The sequence below is a fragment of the Ilyonectria robusta genome (genome assembly GCF_021365365.1).
Source record: "Ilyonectria robusta strain PMI_751 chromosome Unknown BGZ61scaffold_9, whole genome shotgun sequence".
NCBI lineage: Eukaryota > Fungi > Ascomycota > Sordariomycetes > Hypocreales > Nectriaceae > Ilyonectria > Ilyonectria robusta.
In genome coordinates this window covers 1,156,743-1,173,177 of record NW_025764443.1, presented here as the reverse complement: position 1 = coordinate 1,173,177, position 16,435 = coordinate 1,156,743, and the positions used below count along the sequence as shown (strand labels likewise).

General features: G+C 55.4%; 6 protein-coding genes and 1 non-coding gene across 7 annotated transcripts; 4 read left to right on the top strand and 3 right to left on the bottom strand.

Annotated features, from left to right (window-relative positions):
• Positions 1-289: 289 nt before the first annotated feature.
• On the top strand, positions 290-1,559 carry BGZ61DRAFT_477834 (integral membrane protein DUF92-domain-containing protein; the record flags this gene model as incomplete). The annotated part of the gene is made up of 3 exons (XM_046248948.1): positions 290-475; positions 537-618; positions 667-1,559. 3 exons carry the CDS (start codon positions 290-292, stop codon positions 1,557-1,559), a joined length of 1,161 nt encoding a protein of 386 aa, XP_046104903.1.
• A 1,295-nt stretch (positions 1,560-2,854) lies between these two features.
• BGZ61DRAFT_577338 (uncharacterized protein) lies at positions 2,855-4,050 on the bottom strand (the record flags this gene model as incomplete). The annotated part of the gene is made up of 3 exons (XM_046256246.1): positions 2,855-3,074; positions 3,194-3,510; positions 4,018-4,050. The coding sequence occupies 3 exons, from the start codon at positions 4,048-4,050 to the stop codon at positions 2,855-2,857; spliced, it is 570 nt and encodes a 189-aa protein (XP_046104902.1).
• A 469-nt stretch (positions 4,051-4,519) lies between these two features.
• Positions 4,520-4,895, top strand: BGZ61DRAFT_451484 (uncharacterized protein). The gene has a single exon (XM_046245834.1). It carries the CDS (start codon positions 4,574-4,576, stop codon positions 4,781-4,783), a length of 210 nt encoding a protein of 69 aa, XP_046104901.1. The 5' UTR covers positions 4,520-4,573; the 3' UTR covers positions 4,784-4,895.
• An 864-nt stretch (positions 4,896-5,759) lies between these two features.
• BGZ61DRAFT_451480 (uncharacterized protein) lies at positions 5,760-8,026 on the top strand. The gene is made up of 8 exons (XM_046245833.1): positions 5,760-6,004; positions 6,074-6,109; positions 6,180-6,272; positions 6,618-6,952; positions 7,012-7,094; positions 7,247-7,333; positions 7,397-7,517; positions 7,569-8,026. Exons 1-8 carry the CDS (start codon positions 6,002-6,004, stop codon positions 7,879-7,881), a joined length of 1,071 nt encoding a protein of 356 aa, XP_046104900.1. The 5' UTR covers positions 5,760-6,001; the 3' UTR covers positions 7,882-8,026.
• A 2,862-nt stretch (positions 8,027-10,888) lies between these two features.
• Positions 10,889-10,960, top strand: BGZ61DRAFT_t116. The gene has a single exon. It is a non-coding gene; the product is annotated as a tRNA-Thr (tRNA).
• A 435-nt stretch (positions 10,961-11,395) lies between these two features.
• On the bottom strand, positions 11,396-13,581 carry BGZ61DRAFT_532324 (Afadin and alpha-actinin-binding-domain-containing protein; the record flags this gene model as incomplete). The annotated part of the gene is made up of 2 exons (XM_046253851.1): positions 11,396-13,351; positions 13,399-13,581. The coding sequence occupies 2 exons, from the start codon at positions 13,579-13,581 to the stop codon at positions 11,396-11,398; spliced, it is 2,139 nt and encodes a 712-aa protein (XP_046104899.1).
• Positions 13,582-15,333: 1,752 nt separating this feature from the next.
• BGZ61DRAFT_532323 (ribosomal RNA-processing protein 7-domain-containing protein) lies at positions 15,334-16,275 on the bottom strand (the record flags this gene model as incomplete). The annotated part of the gene is made up of 1 exon (XM_046253850.1): positions 15,334-16,275. The coding sequence occupies one exon, from the start codon at positions 16,273-16,275 to the stop codon at positions 15,334-15,336; it is 942 nt and encodes a 313-aa protein (XP_046104898.1).
• Between the last annotated feature and the right edge of the window lie 160 nt (positions 16,276-16,435).

The following is a 16,435-nucleotide window of genomic DNA, read 5'->3' as shown; positions in this document are numbered from 1 at the left end:
TCATTTTTAAGATTAGCACCCTGTGCCTGGCATGTCATTCTATGTCCCAGGCGGCTGTGGGCGAAGGCGTGAAGACGTGCGTGTGGCGGTGCAGTGGAGCTGCCCAACCGCTGACGTCAGCTGATCTTTGCCAAGCTCAACACCATATTTGGCCATGGGTGGGTGGTCAGGTTAGCAACTTCAAGACAGCTCAACGTTTGTGTTTCACCACGCTCTGCTGCGCCTTCATTATCCTCTTACGCGCTGACACGAAGCTCCTCCGTGCCGTCGACACATCGCGCAACTCACCATGAGGCCGCTCATTGCCGTGCCCGCGACTTGCGCGCTTGTCTACCGGGCTTGGAGCCGGAACTCGCTGACCCCCGCCGGCATCGTCGTTGCGGCCTTGACTGCCGTTGCCCATGCGTACCACCCCTGGAATCTCCCATTCGCCCTGCTATGTATCTTCTTTCTGGCGGGGACTCGCGTGACGCACGTAAGTCTTTGCGCCCGTTGCCATCGTGTTTCCGGGGAAGTGCTGACATGGCGACTACTAGATCAAGGAAGACGTCAAATCGCACTTGACGGTTGGCTCTAAAGGGACTTCCGGCGGAGAAGGACCTAGATCGCATGTCCAAGGTGTGCATCTACGAACAAAGCTGGCGATATGTGACTAACGCGCGCAAGTCCTCGCAAATTCTCTGATGGCCTCCGTTCTCACGATCCTCCACGCGATCCAATTACGCTCTCGAGCTGCCGCCCTCACGAATCCCGACGTCCCGGACCCCGAAGGTACACTTTGCTATTCTTGGGGCGGCGACCTCCTTGTTGTCGGAATCATTGCAAACTATGCCGCGGTGGCGGCTGACACGTTCAGCTCGGAGCTTGGGATCCTCTCCAAGAGCGAACCCCGCCTCATCACATCCTTGACTTTGCGCAAGGTCCCTCGCGGAACGAATGGAGGAGTCACGCTCATGGGCCTTGGTGCGGGGTTGTTGGGGTCGATGATTATCGTCAGTTCATCCATGATCTTCTTGCCGTCGTGCAATTCTGAGTCGGCGGGCCTGCCCGGGGGTGGTCTACCGTGGTCCACCCTTGAGCGACGGCAGTTTATGGGGTTCATGGTCATCTGGGGTGCGATGGGTAGCTTATTGGACAGCTTCCTGGGTGGCCTGTTTCAGAGATCAGTGAAGGACGTGCGGTCTGGCAAGATTGTGGAAGGCGAGGGAGGCAACCGCGTCCTGGTCTCGGAATCTGCTGATCAGGTTGCGGCGCACTCGAAGAAGCGCGCCGCTATCAAGGCGGCTATTTTGCGTGGTGAAGGCGCGGGAGCCGCTGAGAAGATGAGTGGGTCTGCCATCGTCGACGACGAGGCCGAGACGGATGTCTACGATCCCAAGGATAAGCACCGCAAGCCTAGCTTCGGCAACGAGCGCCCATCTCGGGTGGTGGAGAGCGGTTGGGATCTGCTCGACAACAATGATGTCAACTTCCTGATGGCGGTCATGATGAGCGTTGGAGGCATGGCAGTAGCAAGCTGGTACTGGGACGTCCCGATCCAAAGCGTCATGGGTGTTTAGAAGCAGGGAAAAGAAATGACTTCATATGATGCTTCCGTGCATGTCTTAGTCCAAAACCCGTTCTTGGGCGCCAAGACGAGGAGGGTCCATTTTGCATGAATTGCTTGCACGGGTGATTTTCCTCGAAGTAGCCAAAACTAGCGAACGGCCTCTGAATAGGGCGACACCCGATTCTCGCCGTGACAGAGGACACCAGCCGAAGCCGTCGGGAGTGGCCGTCGGGAAACACGCCGGCGCCGACGCACCACGGTCGGAGGAAGGAGGAGGCCATGCTGGTAAGATAGATATCGGCATGGTCGATAAGTGCGGATAAATGCTGATAAGTGCTGGGAAACGGGGCCCAATGCGCCGGCAGCGGATTGCCATTTCCAAGCGGCGGACTATGACGCCGAAAACTGCCCCGAGCTCATTCGCGACCAGATTCCGGGGACGCTCCTAGATGATCGAATGACCCCCAGCTTTCTGCCAGGTCCCTTCTCCCGGCGCACGGGGCATGCCACGAAAACGACCCCTCCGCAGTCGGCACGGCAGTGCTCGACGCTTCATGACCGTGTCTTTGCCGAAAGCCCAATAAACCAAAAGGTTTTACTGATGGCGGTCGGTGGCCCGGCGGCAACAAATGAGAGATAGGCTGATATCAGCAGAAACCTGGGGTAAGAAGGAGCGGGCCTGCGAGTTTCCATTGATCATTTCGCGGTGTCACAGCTGGATATATTTTGGGGGCATGCTAATAAAGAGCGTGCCGACGAATGGCTGCTGGCTGCTGGCTGCTGGACCGACCGGGCTCAGCGAGGGTCGCAACAGATTGCGGGGAGCCGCAGATCGCCCTGGTGCCCGTGACGAGGGACCTGGCCGCCTGGGCCTGGGGCGAAGGGCTTCTCCAGTGCTCCGTGCTTTTGCTCCGTGCTTTTCTTTTGCTTGCCGAGTCATCGAGGCGTCTACACGAGCTTGTTTGACTCAAGTTACGTATGCAGCCGCGGTTCTGGCCGATCCCGAGCCTGTGAGGCCATCGTCGTTGCTCTGCGCCATTCCCTGGTGTTTGCAGCTATCGTCGGCTGACTTCTCTTATCTCTCTGCCCGCAGCCCAGCACCTCATTTCCGGGTCACGCACAAGCACGAATTGTGCGAGCCACCAAGTCACTGGACGGCATCGCATCACACACCCTGGTTTATTAACCGGGGCCGCAGAATATGCTGGTCGCGTGTGCCTGAACCTGGGCCTGTACCTGGGGGCCCTGTGCCCACATATTCAGCGAGCCTAGATGAACCGTTCGTTGGGTTACATACCAACAGGTTCAGTCAGAGACAGAGTCTAGTTTTTCAGTTGGGGAATAACTACCAGGCCGGGGAAAACGGGCGGCCGAGAGGAAGAACGAGTAGTAATTAACCAAACAAGCGGTGACGGAATAGAGATATCTTTGTTTGTTGGGGAAGGGAGGGAGGGAGGGCGCGTTTGGCTCGGGAATGAAATAAAACAACCCATTCCGAGGACTGAAGTTGGAGCTGGCTGGAGGACTGGAGAGGTACAAAGTAGTTACGCAACAATTAGCAAGTCGGTCTGGGGAAATGGAACAAGACAGTTTCAAACTCAGATTTGCGCATGGCAATGGGCACCGCCTGAGCGATTTACCAACCAGGGCTCCCGCCGCAACGGCTCGACACTGGCTCTCGACGTCTGAAGCTCCACGGTGGGATAAACAGCATTATGCAGAACATCGCGCGCAGCCAATGGCGGGCCTACGATAAGATTCCCTCTAGAGGCTGGAGAGATGCGCCCAATGCCGTGCCAGGCCTCTTGGGGTGGCGTCTTGGGGCGACACCGACTCGTCGTCGGTCGTCCTGCGGATGCGGATGCGGATGCGCCCTGCGCTGCGCTGCGCAAACCCGGCGGCGGAAGGCCAGAACACGCAGCCTGCAAAGCAAAAATGGGTGTCGGCCTAGGTACTGCGTACTGTACAATGTACAGCGTGCCATGTACTGTACTCTCGAAGGGCCGTCCTGCGGCGCAGGTCAAACAGAGTAGAGGGTCCTCTTACCCGAACGAGTTAAGCCGTGCTCGGCATCACCAAACGATTTGGTAACAGCCAAGGGTTAAACCGGAGCCCCCGTCGCTGGACCCAAGAGTCACGGCCTGCGAGCCTGGGAGAGAGGCCTCGAAATAGCTGCTGCCGGGATGCAAATTTTCAAAGTCCTGGGGGTGGGCGATCCGTTCTGGATGCACGGCGGAGGGTTCGCTGGCTGGCCCTGGAGTTGCCCTGGCAGCATGCCCGGGGGGGGCCTCTTCGGTACAGTATAGTACATGACGCAGTACATGTACAATACAGGGGACGCTTCCGGGGGGGAGGGGGAGGGGGAGGGGCAAGGCAATGGAAGCTCAAGGGCGCGTCCGCGACGGCGGCATGGCATCCAGGACCGGAATATCACACATCACCTCCACTCTGGGCCACAACTTTCGTACTTTGGCTGGTCCAGCTGGTCCAGCCGAGTGCATTCTTCGCAATTCTCCTTTTCCTCACGCGCGTCGCTTGTTTTACCCCTCTGACGCACACGCCATGCGAGCTCTGGTCGGCCGGAGTGGTCGCATGGAACGGTTGTAAGTTGTGCTCCGTAGTGCTAGTCCTGTCCCGCCCAGGGGAATAACCATCACCCGCAAAACTCGGTCCCACGCTGGCTGCTGGCTGGCTGCCACTTTCGAGGCCCCACGTTTTCGTCGGACTCGCCCACACCGAGGCCGACGTGCTATATCTAGCCCAGGCTCGGGTGTTATTCGCAACGCCGTCGCCAACTTGAGCCAAGGACGGACGGAACTGGGTTTGCGAAAAATACCTTGCTACGTACGCTTCGTTCTGAGCTCGGAAATGTGGATCAGTTGCTCATGTCCGTCCTGCGCTCGTCTTAGTTGAGGGCCTAAACCCCGGAGTCTCGACGCCAGTGGGATGGGTTGGGGGGAACTGGATGATGGGGGAACGGGGGGGAAAAGATTGCCAGCTTCAGCCCAGGCCGGGCTCTATCTAATGGCTCGAATGAAGTGTAATCGCAACCTGTCAAGGCCGCATCGCCTTTGCGGACGACCGCCCGCGATGGCCACGGGCTCGGTCTGGAGGAACAGTAATTGGCACACGCCGAGTGGCCGGGTTGGTCCAGTTGACGGGAAGACTCTCTCGATTCTTCACCCCACCTTGCCCCTTGTGGCCTCGCGGCGCACACTGGCGATAAGGACCTAGCCACGGCTCTCCGAATGGGGCGGTTGGGCGTTGGTTGGCTTGCAGTTGCTATCCATGGCCGGGGGCGCGATGCCGTCCAGGTGGAAGGTCGACGACATCTCGACGGCGAGGGGTCGTGGGGAGTTGCTCGGAAGCTTCAGAAAGCTTCACCTCTGGAACCGTCCTCACCGCGCCCAGGTCGCTGAGCCAACCCGGGCCGGTGGTGGCTGGGGAGGGGCACCGCGAAGCATCAGATGCCGCCGTGGGCCATCTCCGCCGAGCGGCTGTGTCGAACGGAGGGTACTTGGGCGCTGGCTGCTGGGTACGGCCGGCGCGCAACCGCACCACACGCCCCCCGTGAGCAAAGGGCTCCGCCGAGGCCGCCCGCCGTTTATGTCATTTGGCGGGCTATGGAGCCGCTGACTGCCCCCCCCCCCCCCCCTGCTCTAGGACCCCCAGCGCACCAGGAGGCGGGCACTGGCACTGCGTCGCTGTTGCTGTTGCTGGAACATCGATCCGTGATAGCAGCCCGCTCTGGACCGGGCGCTGGAAGTGGGCGGAACCCCGCTGGACCGGATGCCCACGCCGCCCGCGGTGGGAAGCCGTGGGCATCGTGGGATGCAACACCTGTCTGGGATAGCCTGCGATGGACGACCATGGGGGGAGGGGCCGCCCCCGGTGTGGCGAGAGCGTACGAGGGGCACGGCGAGAGCGAGGGCGACTCACTCCAGGTCCTCCTCTCCCTCTGCAGACCTTGCAGACCTTGTAGACCTTGTACATCCAGTACTCCGTACTCTGTACTCCACGACGTACCTTGTGTGGGTGCCAATGGCCGCACAACCGCGTGCGAGAAGACTCACTTAACGCCCCCCCCCCCCCCCCCCTTCGTTACTGTACTTGGCTACTTGGTGACGCCCCCCAACTCCAATCGCACGCCTCGCTGGGCTGTACCCCACTGGCCTCCCACCAGAATCGCAGCCGGTAGCAGCCACACCCCTGCATCCGGCCACAGAAGTCTTATCTCTGGTGGGCGCGAGACTCCAGCACCTTTCAGACGGGCTCGAAGCCGACAACATAAAACCCTCACCCGCCCCGAGCTTGCAATCGCTCTGCTCCGGTCAACCTACACAATCCCGTCAGATCTTTTGATCGTTGCATCAATTCACCGTTTTCTGCACCTAGATCTCGCCCGAGTTCGTCCTTCTTTCTCCCCTCCTCCTCCACAACCAAACCACAAACATGGTGAGTCGTCATGCGCCCAGCGTGTACCCCTCTATCGTCTATCAGCAGCCCACTAACATGCTATCGCAGGCCACCGGCGCCCCCGTCATCTCGAGGACTGAGACCGTACGCGACGCGATGCCCTTCCCCCGCGGCGAACTGCTGCCAATTCACACGATGCTGACTCTTTATACAGCTCGCCAAGTATCTCGCCCTTGATCAGAAGGGCCAGATCATGGCTGAGTACGTCTGGATCGACGCCGACGGTGAGACTCGATCCAAGTCCCGAGTGAGTCTCTCTCTCTTTCCCTTCCCCCTTTCCGTCAACCGTCAACCGGTTCCTGCTCCGACCCATTGTCCATTGTTCGCCACCGCCGGTCTCAGCGTCATCGCTCGCAGGGTCCTCCGAGGCTGAGTCTGCTGTCGCCGGCTCCGGTGTCGCGCCTCCGGAGGCCTGTGGCCAATGGGATCCAAAAATAGCCGTACCGCCCCCCACCAAATGTGGGGTGCTGGGTGGACCCCCGAGCCATCGGCGTGGTAGAGCCGGCGGTGCCCGAACCGGCCGGAGCAGCGCCAATGACACATTCCGTGCATCTGATTGCTCTGAATGCCCAGGCTGACAATGACTCTCTAGACTCTCCCCGAGAAGGAGTACAAGCCCGAGGACCTCCCCGTCTGGAACTTTGATGGTTCTTCCACCAACCAGGCCCCCGGCGACAACTCCGACGTCTACCTCCGCCCTTGCGCCGTCTTCCCCGATCCCTTCCGTGGCTCCCCCAACATCATCGTTCTCGCCGAGTGCTGGAACGCCGATGGTACTCCCAACAAGTACAACTACCGACATGACTGCGTGAAGGTCATGGACACCTTCGCCGACCAGGAGCCTTGGTTCGGTCTCGAGCAGGAGTACACCCTCCTCGGTGGTGACGGCCGCCCCTATGGCTGGCCCGTTGGCGGTTTCCCTGCTCCGTAAGTCGACCCTCGCCCACTTTCTATCAGATATCGAATGTGAACTAACCCCCTTAAAGCCAGGGCGAGTACTACTGCGGTGTTGGAACCGGCAAGGTTGTCCAGCGTGACATCGTCGAGTCCCACTACAAGGCTTGCTTGTGTACGTTTTCCCTGACCCAATCAGTGCTAAATTGTGTTACCACATCCTTGACGGGCCAATCACCAAGCTTGGGGTTGTGTTCCTGATATCAGGCGTGGTCGCAATGGCGCCCAAATTGCATTACCGTGAGTCAAGTCGCTGACACCTTCTAGACGCCGGAATCAAGATCTCTGGCACCAACGCCGAGGTCATGCCCGCCCAGTGGGAGTACCAGGTTGGCCCTTGCCTGGGCATTGAGAGTAAGTCATCACTACCCCGCAATTGTCCCCCGAAAAGCAGTCGCTAACCACCAAAACCTGCAGTGGGTGACCACCTCTGGATCGCCCGATTCTTCCTCGCCCGCATTGCTGAGGACTTCGGTGCCAAGGTCTCAGTTCACCCCAAGCCGGTTGCCGGAGATTGGAATGGTGCCGGTCTGCACTCGTGAGTCTAATTGAAGCCACTCTTAACGGAGACAAACTAACATTCGTGCAGTAACTTCTCCACCAAGGCCATGCGTGAGGAGGGTGGCATGAAGCACATTGAGGAGGCCCTCAAGAAGCTCGCCCCCCACCACGCCGAGTGCATTGCCGAGTACGGCGAGGACAACGAGCTCCGTCTCACTGGCCGACACGAGACTGGCTCTATCGATCAGTTCACCTGGGGTGTTGCCAACCGTGGCAGCAGCATCCGAATCCCCCGGGAGTGCGCCGCCAAGGGCTACGGATACTTCGAGGATCGACGACCCGCCTCCAACGCCGACCCATACCGTGTCACCAAGGTTCTCCTTCAGTTCTCTTTGTCTTAAGCGTTTTGTAAAAGATTTAGTCAATCCTAAGGGGTTCGTTCACATGGTTTCCGGCGTGAGGGTATGGGATAGTCTATTTCATAGATAGCATGACACTGGTCCAACGAGACCCAGTAATTTAACACGATCACTGACTTATGACGAACTAATTATTTATGAATTGTACTCCACATGTAATTGCATGTGATTGTAAAAGCGACCTGTTATGTCTCGAGACAGAAATGTTCGGTATAAATGATTGGGGTTTCTCTCATGCGGACGGCCAACACCTCGTCCCAACCCACCTCGTCTCGGGGTTGGGGTCAGCAACGACATATCTACTGACGGATATTGAACAAACGAGCTCAATTGACTATCTCGGTGAATACTGTAAATTACCAATATGCAATCGTTGTCAAACTCCAGTCGTTACTTCCCAGCAGACCATGTTGCTTTTTCCTGGCCCAGAGACAGAGGGCGTACGCAGTCTGCGTATTGTGATTTGGTTGACACAATGCAGTAATTGTATGCGAATGCCTCGATCATTGCGGTACTTTCCGACCAATTGTCCTCATAAACTCATAGCCAGGGTCCCCTCTGTTGAGTCGTTTTAGTGTATCCTCTTAGGTCTTGACTTATTTTGCGCAAAACCGGTCATGGCCATGTAAGCCTAGTTGGAGGTCTCACCCACCTGGACCTGACCGCCGCGTGCGATGGTTTTCCGTAGACATATCACAAAGCATCATTCATTGAAGGGTATTGCGTATTATGATTTAGCTGTTTATAATATTTCCCTTAGGAATTATGTACAAAATCAAGACCAAACGCCAGGGCATCCTTTGGGATCGATGCCTGGAGAAAGGTTCTCTTCTTTTAGTTGAGAGTACAATAGCACCAATTTTAGAAGCAAGATTCTATGTAACTTTCAAGACCACCCTCGGTTTGTCTTCGATAAAGTTGTTAATTGCCATCATTGTGACTTCTAGTTTCTCGAGTCCAATGCCGATATCAAGGTGAGACGTTTATGTTTATTATAACAGAAACTGCCAGAGCCACTGTCTAAAAATATCATTCAAATTTTCTTATCATCATTTTTCTCCCTCACCCATCCAACTAGGCGATGTCGAAGTGTCGTCCGGGACATGCTGCACCCGGACCCGGTCCGGAGAGGCCCACTTAATTAGCCGGATGACCCACATCAAGGACTGGGACCTGAAGAGTCCCTAATTTGGAAGGTGCATCATGAATTGGCGGTCCTGGGACCCCATGTACCCACTATGTTAACGAGTGACACATATTGAGGTGTCCGTGCAGGTGTGCCAACTCCGTGTGTATCAGTATAAAAGATAATCGAAACGTCGTTTGAACTTGGCGGGCTGCAAGACTGGAGTCAAGAACTCAGCCATCTAGCAAAGAGAGAGGACTTGAGTGAGGGTTAATATACGTTAACCATATTGCCCTTATTTAATGTACCATCCAATTCGGGCACCTTAATTGGTTCTATGTTCTCGCTTTGCGTCACGACCACTGCAATGTTTTAGTCCTTCTTAGTATAACATGTTCAATCAAGGAGTTAAAAGGAGGATGGATTATCTCTTAATTCACCGGATATATTCATACACCATTCCTCCTTCATACACTTTCAATAGGTCCGGGATATCTGGGATTGCAGGCCCATTCCTGGCTGCTCGTCTCATCCACGAAAAGCCAAAGACATTCGACATCTATCTCCATTTTAGCCGCGAAGGTTTCATGACACCGCCCTCGGTCTCTGGCGCAAAATCTAGAAACTCTCTCCTAGCTAATGGTTTTTATGCCAAATGGTAAGTATGTCATATGCTACCGGTGGATTGGATGGCTCTCCAATGTCAAATCCGTGCCCCAACTTGGGGCAGTCCAATCGTCAGCATGGTTGCGAGGACTACCTTTTTTTTTTTTTTTTACTTCAGTAGGTTGCATAGCCACTGGAATAAGCTGGTAAAAAGAGCATCAATCAATGGACAACTGCATTCTGAGACTCTTTGCTACAGATATCGACCCTTTCTCTTGGTTGGTTGGAAATTCGAGTCTTCTAAATATCGATGTAGGTAACCGATGTCTTTGTCCGGACCGCAGTCACGGCAATTAATTATTCGGCGACACTGAGAGAATGTTCGAGCGTCGTATCATGCTTTGACCAATTTTCGGCAATTTAAAGATCGTATCGAGGGGCAATCCCAACATTTGCTAGTCATGTTTATTCTTCTCGACCAATGCTCTGGTAACGGTCTCGGGCACGCCATAGGCTTGGTAGGTCTACCATAGCGCTGTACGAATACGTACAGCTTGGGGTGACACTGTCTATAGCGCGCCGTAAGGACTAGCTATGTTTCCGATCTGGCTCAAAATTCTTGTCGACGTTACTCCTCAGGGTGATCGTTCAATGGAGTAGAAACGCCTGGCATTGAGAGAGGTACTAGACGGCCCAAGCAAAGACGCGGCTATAGCGGGAAATGCTAAAGAGATTGCTGTTAGTTATGGCGATTTCTTTCAAACGGAGAGCCATAGGTGCAAGGTGATAACAAGACAAGCATGTCAACCATCAAGGACACAGGCCCTAGGCTCATTCATCCTAGAATCAGGAAGCCTCGGGCTTCTATAAAAAGATACTGTGCATTTCCCCGAGAGCCAAAGACTTGATTTGATTATCGCATATTTAAGAGAAATGTCAGTGGATTACTTAGTCGTTGTCATTTGTTCAAGAATTATCTGTAGGCGCCGTCCCGTCGCGACCTGATCCTAGCTAAACAAAATCGTGTTTCTCGACCCTGGAACATGGTGTCACCACAAGCGCACTATTAAGAAAGATGGTAACAATTATTCCCCTACCAATTTCAAGCAGTCAATTTATTTCTCACTTGCACTATCCTCACTAAGTGCCAGCGGTGGGTTTTGATGTTTGAAGTGGTTCAGTGAAGCAGGGATTCAAGCAGAAGGACAGGTTAGGTCTAAGTAGCTCATTAGAGTCTCATTTCGCCAAGTAAAACAAGCCCCGTTGGCTAAGTGGTATAGCGTGTCACTAGTAATGACAAGATCACTGGTTCGATTCCAGTACGGGGCAGTAAAGCCCGCGTTCCCTTTTTGTCGTACACACTTGTTGCCCAGGACCCTTCTTTTTGTTGCTACTCAATCTTCTTCGTGATGGAGGTAAAGCTAATATGTGTCATTGTTTGCGCTGTCTTTTACTGTCAGTCTCAAGTGGGCAGGACGTGTGTTAGTAGGTTAGTTGCTGGCATCGAACTTGTCCACTTACAAGAGCCAGGATGCCATATTGGTGGACACACAACATAAATACTCATTCATAATCGGTCATAATATTCTCGTGTGAATTAGGAAGACTTCGTACATACATAGGCCGTGCTTTAGAACGCGCTGCCTTAGACCCTTGAGACCTTGCTTTAGCCTCTCCAATACCCCAAAACGCCAGAACCAGCTCCTCGCTTTACATGCAAGCTTCCCATCCAATATCTACAACATGCCGCCTAATTCCACATCATCATTGCACGTTGCCCGTAATCAGGCTCTCGAGTTCCCACGGACTCAGTGTACTCCTCCGTCGCGACGCAGTCTTGCTTGTCCTCCGATCCCGCCGCCTCTTCTCCGGCTTCAGCTGATCATCCACTGGCACCGCGCCACGGTCGCGCTTGATAGGGTCCACGTGTCCCCTCCCTGTGCTCTTGGTCTCCTTCTCCTGGGCCACCGGTTGGGAGGCTTGAGGCACTTGAGGTTCTGGTTGGGAGGGTGCAATGGTGGGCTTCTTGACACCGCGAGGTCCGCGGGCGGCGCGTAGTTTGGCGCGAACTCGTGCGGCGTCGGCTTCACGCTCGGACGCCGCCAATTTCGCGGCAATGGTTGCCATGGTGAGAGGGCTCTGTTGGGGCGCTGGCTCTGCGTTGCGCGGTAGAGGGAGGCGCGAGGCGTTGTTGCGACGTGGGGACCGGTTGGGGGATCCAAGAGGCCCAGAGAGTCTACCCGAATCGGTAGAACTACGCTCAGGGCTCTGGTGGCGAGATGTTGGCCTTGAAGACATGGGCTGGACTTTAGGCGCTGGTTCCAAAGGGGACTTGACAAGGAGTATTTCGTCGAGGGACGACGTCGACGAGGCGCGATCTCGGCCGACATCGTTACCCATGGTCGCGTTGGCGACGGCCCTGCCAGCCTCAACTGCCAGGTCCCAGGTGTTTTCCTCAACAATTGTGGTAAAGTCTCCAGGTCGCTGAAGAGGTTTACCGAGTCGCAGGGGACCCCGGTTGCCCGCGGATGCTGAATCCTTCAAGGGACTCAACTTGGGTGGCTCCGGCAAGGGCGACGAGCCTAAGCTGGATTGGAAGAGCGGTGCTGCTGTTGACTGCTGGAGAATCTGAACGTTGGGCTCGTCAACGTCGTATTCCTCCACCGGCACATGGTCGTCAAATTCAGACTCCGCATCGCTCTCTTGGTCGAAATCGTCAACCAATCGTAAGCTTGGGGAGACATGGGCCGAGGGGCATGGTGATGACTGCAACGCCTCGAGGCCATCTTCGAAATCCTCTTCGAGCTCTTCTGCCACGGCGGACAGTCGTGGTGCAGCGGCTTGCCTGGTTTCCTCCACATTCTTAACACGCACAGGACTGAGTCGCAACCCCATCTGCAACTCCTCGTCGTTGACTGGCCTTCCGCTGGCAGCCATTCGCTTACGCCAGCCATCAATGAGGTGGACAGCCTCAGTCCAGCGACTTTCCATCTTGACCCAGCCATCCTTGAGGTGGGCAATCTCCTCTTCGCGAACCACAACCTCCTCAATTGGCACGAAGGATGGGTTCGTTAAGATTGTGCGCATGTGGTGGAGCACGGAGTCTAGCTCAGTTCCCATATCCTCCCAACTCTCCTCCTTAATCGCCAGACTGGTTTGCTCATTGTTCCAGCCGCTCATTTCTCGTAGTTGTTGCATCGTCCGGCGCATCACGTTTAGGATAGCCGTGTTTTCCTCGCTCAGGTCCTGAGCCAGCTTCGCCAGGAAAGAGTTTGTTTCGTTTCGTAGTTCGTAGTCGTCCGTGGTCGAGCTGGCCCCCCGGATGGTAGAGCCCTTCTCTCCACCAATATCCCCGGTGACGGTGATGGACATGACCGCGGAGCTTCCGCGAGATCCACGCGCTCGTCCAGCTTCTCCGAGCTGCTTCTTGAGCGTGTCAATCTGACGATCGCGTCGGCGCACGTCGGTCGCACATGTTGCACGAGCCTGTGCCACCAATCCTTTCGTGCGGGCAACCTCCTCTTTCAGACTGCGGATTGCTGCGTCAGCCGACTTCATCTGCGTCTTCAGGGCAGTCTCAGAGGCCTCGGCAATCTCAACTTTCCTCTTCGATTCAATGTTTTTTTCGGTTAATCGTGAAATGTCGTTTGCGTGCTTCAGGTTCTCGGCTCGAAGGGTCCGCATCGTCGCTGAGAGCGACTCACGGTGCTCCGCATCCCGCTGTTCGAGTTAGCGGCGTCACAGCGATGGCGGGAAACCAAGCTCACATCGCGTCGGATGATCAGGTCGTTGAGAACGCTCACGATGCGCCCCATTGTGGCGGCATCCTCGCCATGGTTCATCGCCGGACTGGCGAAGTCAATGCTTTGGCCATCGCGCAGAAGGCCTCTGGAGAGCAGCTGGTTGTTGATGTACAGCGACGCTGTACGCAGGTTTTCGGTGTCGATCATGCTGGGCTGGAAATTCAAAACCCAAATAGAGCATGAACATTCACGTCATCGAGAGCGCGCGGATGGATTTTTGCAGAGCCAGCTGATGGTGGTGTGGATGGCGCATATAGATGGCGGCGCTGCGACTTTGTTTGGGTTGGTTGCTATGTGGGGGAAAGTAAACAAGCCGGCGTGGGATGACTAAGGCGGCCGGTGTCCCGACCGCTCGTCCCCAACCCGTCGCCAATCCATGCCCAACGCCCGGCGAAGCAAGGGCGAAAGCGGGCGACCAGCATTGCTTCGACAAGACATGTCTCGCCAACTGGCATTGCAGCAGAAACGCATCATCCGACGGTGCTCCTAAGGCTGCGGGTACCCCATGCGCTGTACGAGGAGAAGCAATGGCTGGCCATGTTTGGGCCTTTTTTTGGGCCTTCGCTTTGGTTGACAGGTCGACAGCACTACACCTGCATCAACTCCGCACTTCGAGCATTGGGCCCTGAAGACATGCTCAGAACAAGTCGAGAAAAAGGCCTCTGTGGGCTCTGTGGGGGCCTGGGTCTTGACCTGCGTCTCCAGGGTCTTGACCTGGGCCTAATTACATGTCTGGACGGGCACTAAGTCATGTAAGCCGAATTGACCCATGTAGTTCCATTCCAGATGCGTGGTCGAAGACCTGAATTCGATGAATAACTTTACTGATATCGTAACCTCCACCCCGCCGTCAAAATCTCTCACGCAAGCCCCGATAATACAGCATCCCCTTAAGCCAAAAAGAAACATTCCCCTGTCATGGATACCACTTTGCAGAAACTTCAATACCTAACCCCATTCAGTGTTCCAGAGTGGGCTGCACGATGCCGAGCAACCGCAGAGATGATCACGGGTCAACGGCAGGGACCAGCATATCGCCGCAGACTGTGCAAACCGACAAGTCATCCAGTTGACTGCCGAATCTCGTTTGTTTTGCAATCAACCCGATCTATCACGAAAATGTGGGACTGTGTTTGATCGATTCATGGGTGTTGTATTCCTATTTGCGGTATGGTACGGGTATAACCCACAGGTGACCTTTCATCCGGCATCCAATTCGATACCAGCCAATAGTTTTATGTAGTATTCCACGTGCAAGTGTCAATCAAGCATTTTGTTCAATAAGAGGCGTCGAAAATGATCGGGATCACTTCGTGGTGATCCTGGATCATCCTGGTAAACCACCGGCATTACATAGGGCGGACGCGGCGGACATCTTCACCTGAGGCACCCCAGCATCCCATTGACCGCCATCTATGCGGGAGTCGATAATGCGACTGCATGTCTTGCCAGGGGTGCTAGATGTCGTCTGCTTCAGCTTCCTCAGCTTGTCAAACTGCCGAGCCATTGCCCCGCCCAGATTTCCTTCTCGACCCAGGCCATACTGAGAATTCTCTTATCCTCACCAAGATTCCTCGTGGCAGTTTGACTCTGATGAATTCGCCGGTAACTTGAAAGTTGAAGTCAAGGTTGCTCCTCGCATACCCAGGCACTCTGTTGTTGCGGTCAGCATCCACTCCGACCAGTAATCACAGCACAAGAGTTGAGGCAAAGTCAATTGTTCAGACAAATTTGAGAAGAGTTTGGTAACGCGGTTTTTTTCGGCATCCAACCAGGAAGACCCGAGTAGACTCAGGCCTCCCGTCGTGTTTCGATGGCCCCGCGACGTCATCCTTGGACAGAGAAATGGAGAGGGTGATGGAACTTACAGCAGTGTTTGCTTTTCGGCAAATATTGACTTCATGTCTCCGGTCTAAACTTTCCCCGCTTCTCGCGCATGGCGTTGACCTTCCGCCTGTCCTCCTCGAATCTCCTCAGTAGTGCAGCCTGCTCTGCCTTTCGCTTCTCTCTGAGCTGGAACCTGTAGAAGTCCTGCGTCTCGGATTTCTTCTTCGTGTCCCTCTCGGTCATCTTGCGCTTCGCCTCCTCGGCCTCGTTGCGGCTGGCTGGCGCCACTCTTCCTCCGCGGACGACGGTCACGAAGCCATCGTCATCAGGCTCGTTGCGCAGTCGCTTAGAAAGTTCGGCGGCTTCCTTCTCCTTGCGGTTGAAGGCATTGAAGAAGGCATGGACAGCCTTCTGGGTGGCTTGCTTGTCGACGCGTGAGAGCTGCAGGTGTGATGCAATCCATGCGGATCCAAGAGCGGGCACCTCGTCAGCTAGGTTACTGCCCCATGAGGGATATTTCTTCGACTTGTGAACCTTGGTAATGGCTTTGAGGACCTGCTGCACGCTCTTCTCGTCGGCCAGGAGAACGACGGCTGTGCTGCTGCTCCTCTGCAGGCGCCGCGACCAGATCTGCGGCAGCTGCACGGCCTCTTCCTCGCGTTTTTGCTCCTCCGCCTCCACTTCTCCGCGCTTTCTCTTGCGCGCGAGTGCCGTGAGTTTCGTGGCTTGCGCAGGATCAATCGCCAGGGATGTCTTTGTCTCGTCCTCGAAGGTAATGGATTCGAACCGTCCAGCCCCGACAAGCTCGGTAAACACGCCCCGGAAGTGAGGCTCAGTGCTGTCTGCTGGGATATTCTTCAAGAACAAGCTTCGGGAGTCGTTTGCAGTCGGGATCTTGGGCGCATTGCGTCGCACGCGAACTTCGTGGATGGCCGTCTCTGGGTATGACGACGTCCCAGGGATTTTGATAGGGAGGACCGCGAATTGGTCGCTGGCCTCTTCGATAGGCGCCATGATTAAATATCCCCAGCCAACTGCACGTCGGGCAGACTGTCGTGGAGAGAGCTAAATGGAAGATGTCGAGTTGATCATGAACTCGGAAAAAAGATTCGGAGAGGTGAGCGATAAGAGAGAAAAAAGTCTGGTTCCACAGTAATTACACGCCGTTATCAGT

Excerpts from the sequence above, each read along its gene's own strand:
- BGZ61DRAFT_451480 (XM_046245833.1), top strand. Across the intron at positions 6,273-6,617 it reads AGACTCGATCCAAGTCCCGA|ACTCTCCCCGAGAAGGAGTA; the intron begins GTGAGTCTCTCT and ends ATGACTCTCTAG. Across the intron at positions 7,095-7,246 it reads CCACTACAAGGCTTGCTTGT|ACGCCGGAATCAAGATCTCT; the intron begins GTACGTTTTCCC and ends GACACCTTCTAG.
- BGZ61DRAFT_451484 (XM_046245834.1), top strand. The coding sequence starts at position 4,574 with ATGGCTCGAATGAAGTGTAATCGCAACCTGTCAAGGCCGCATCGCCTT.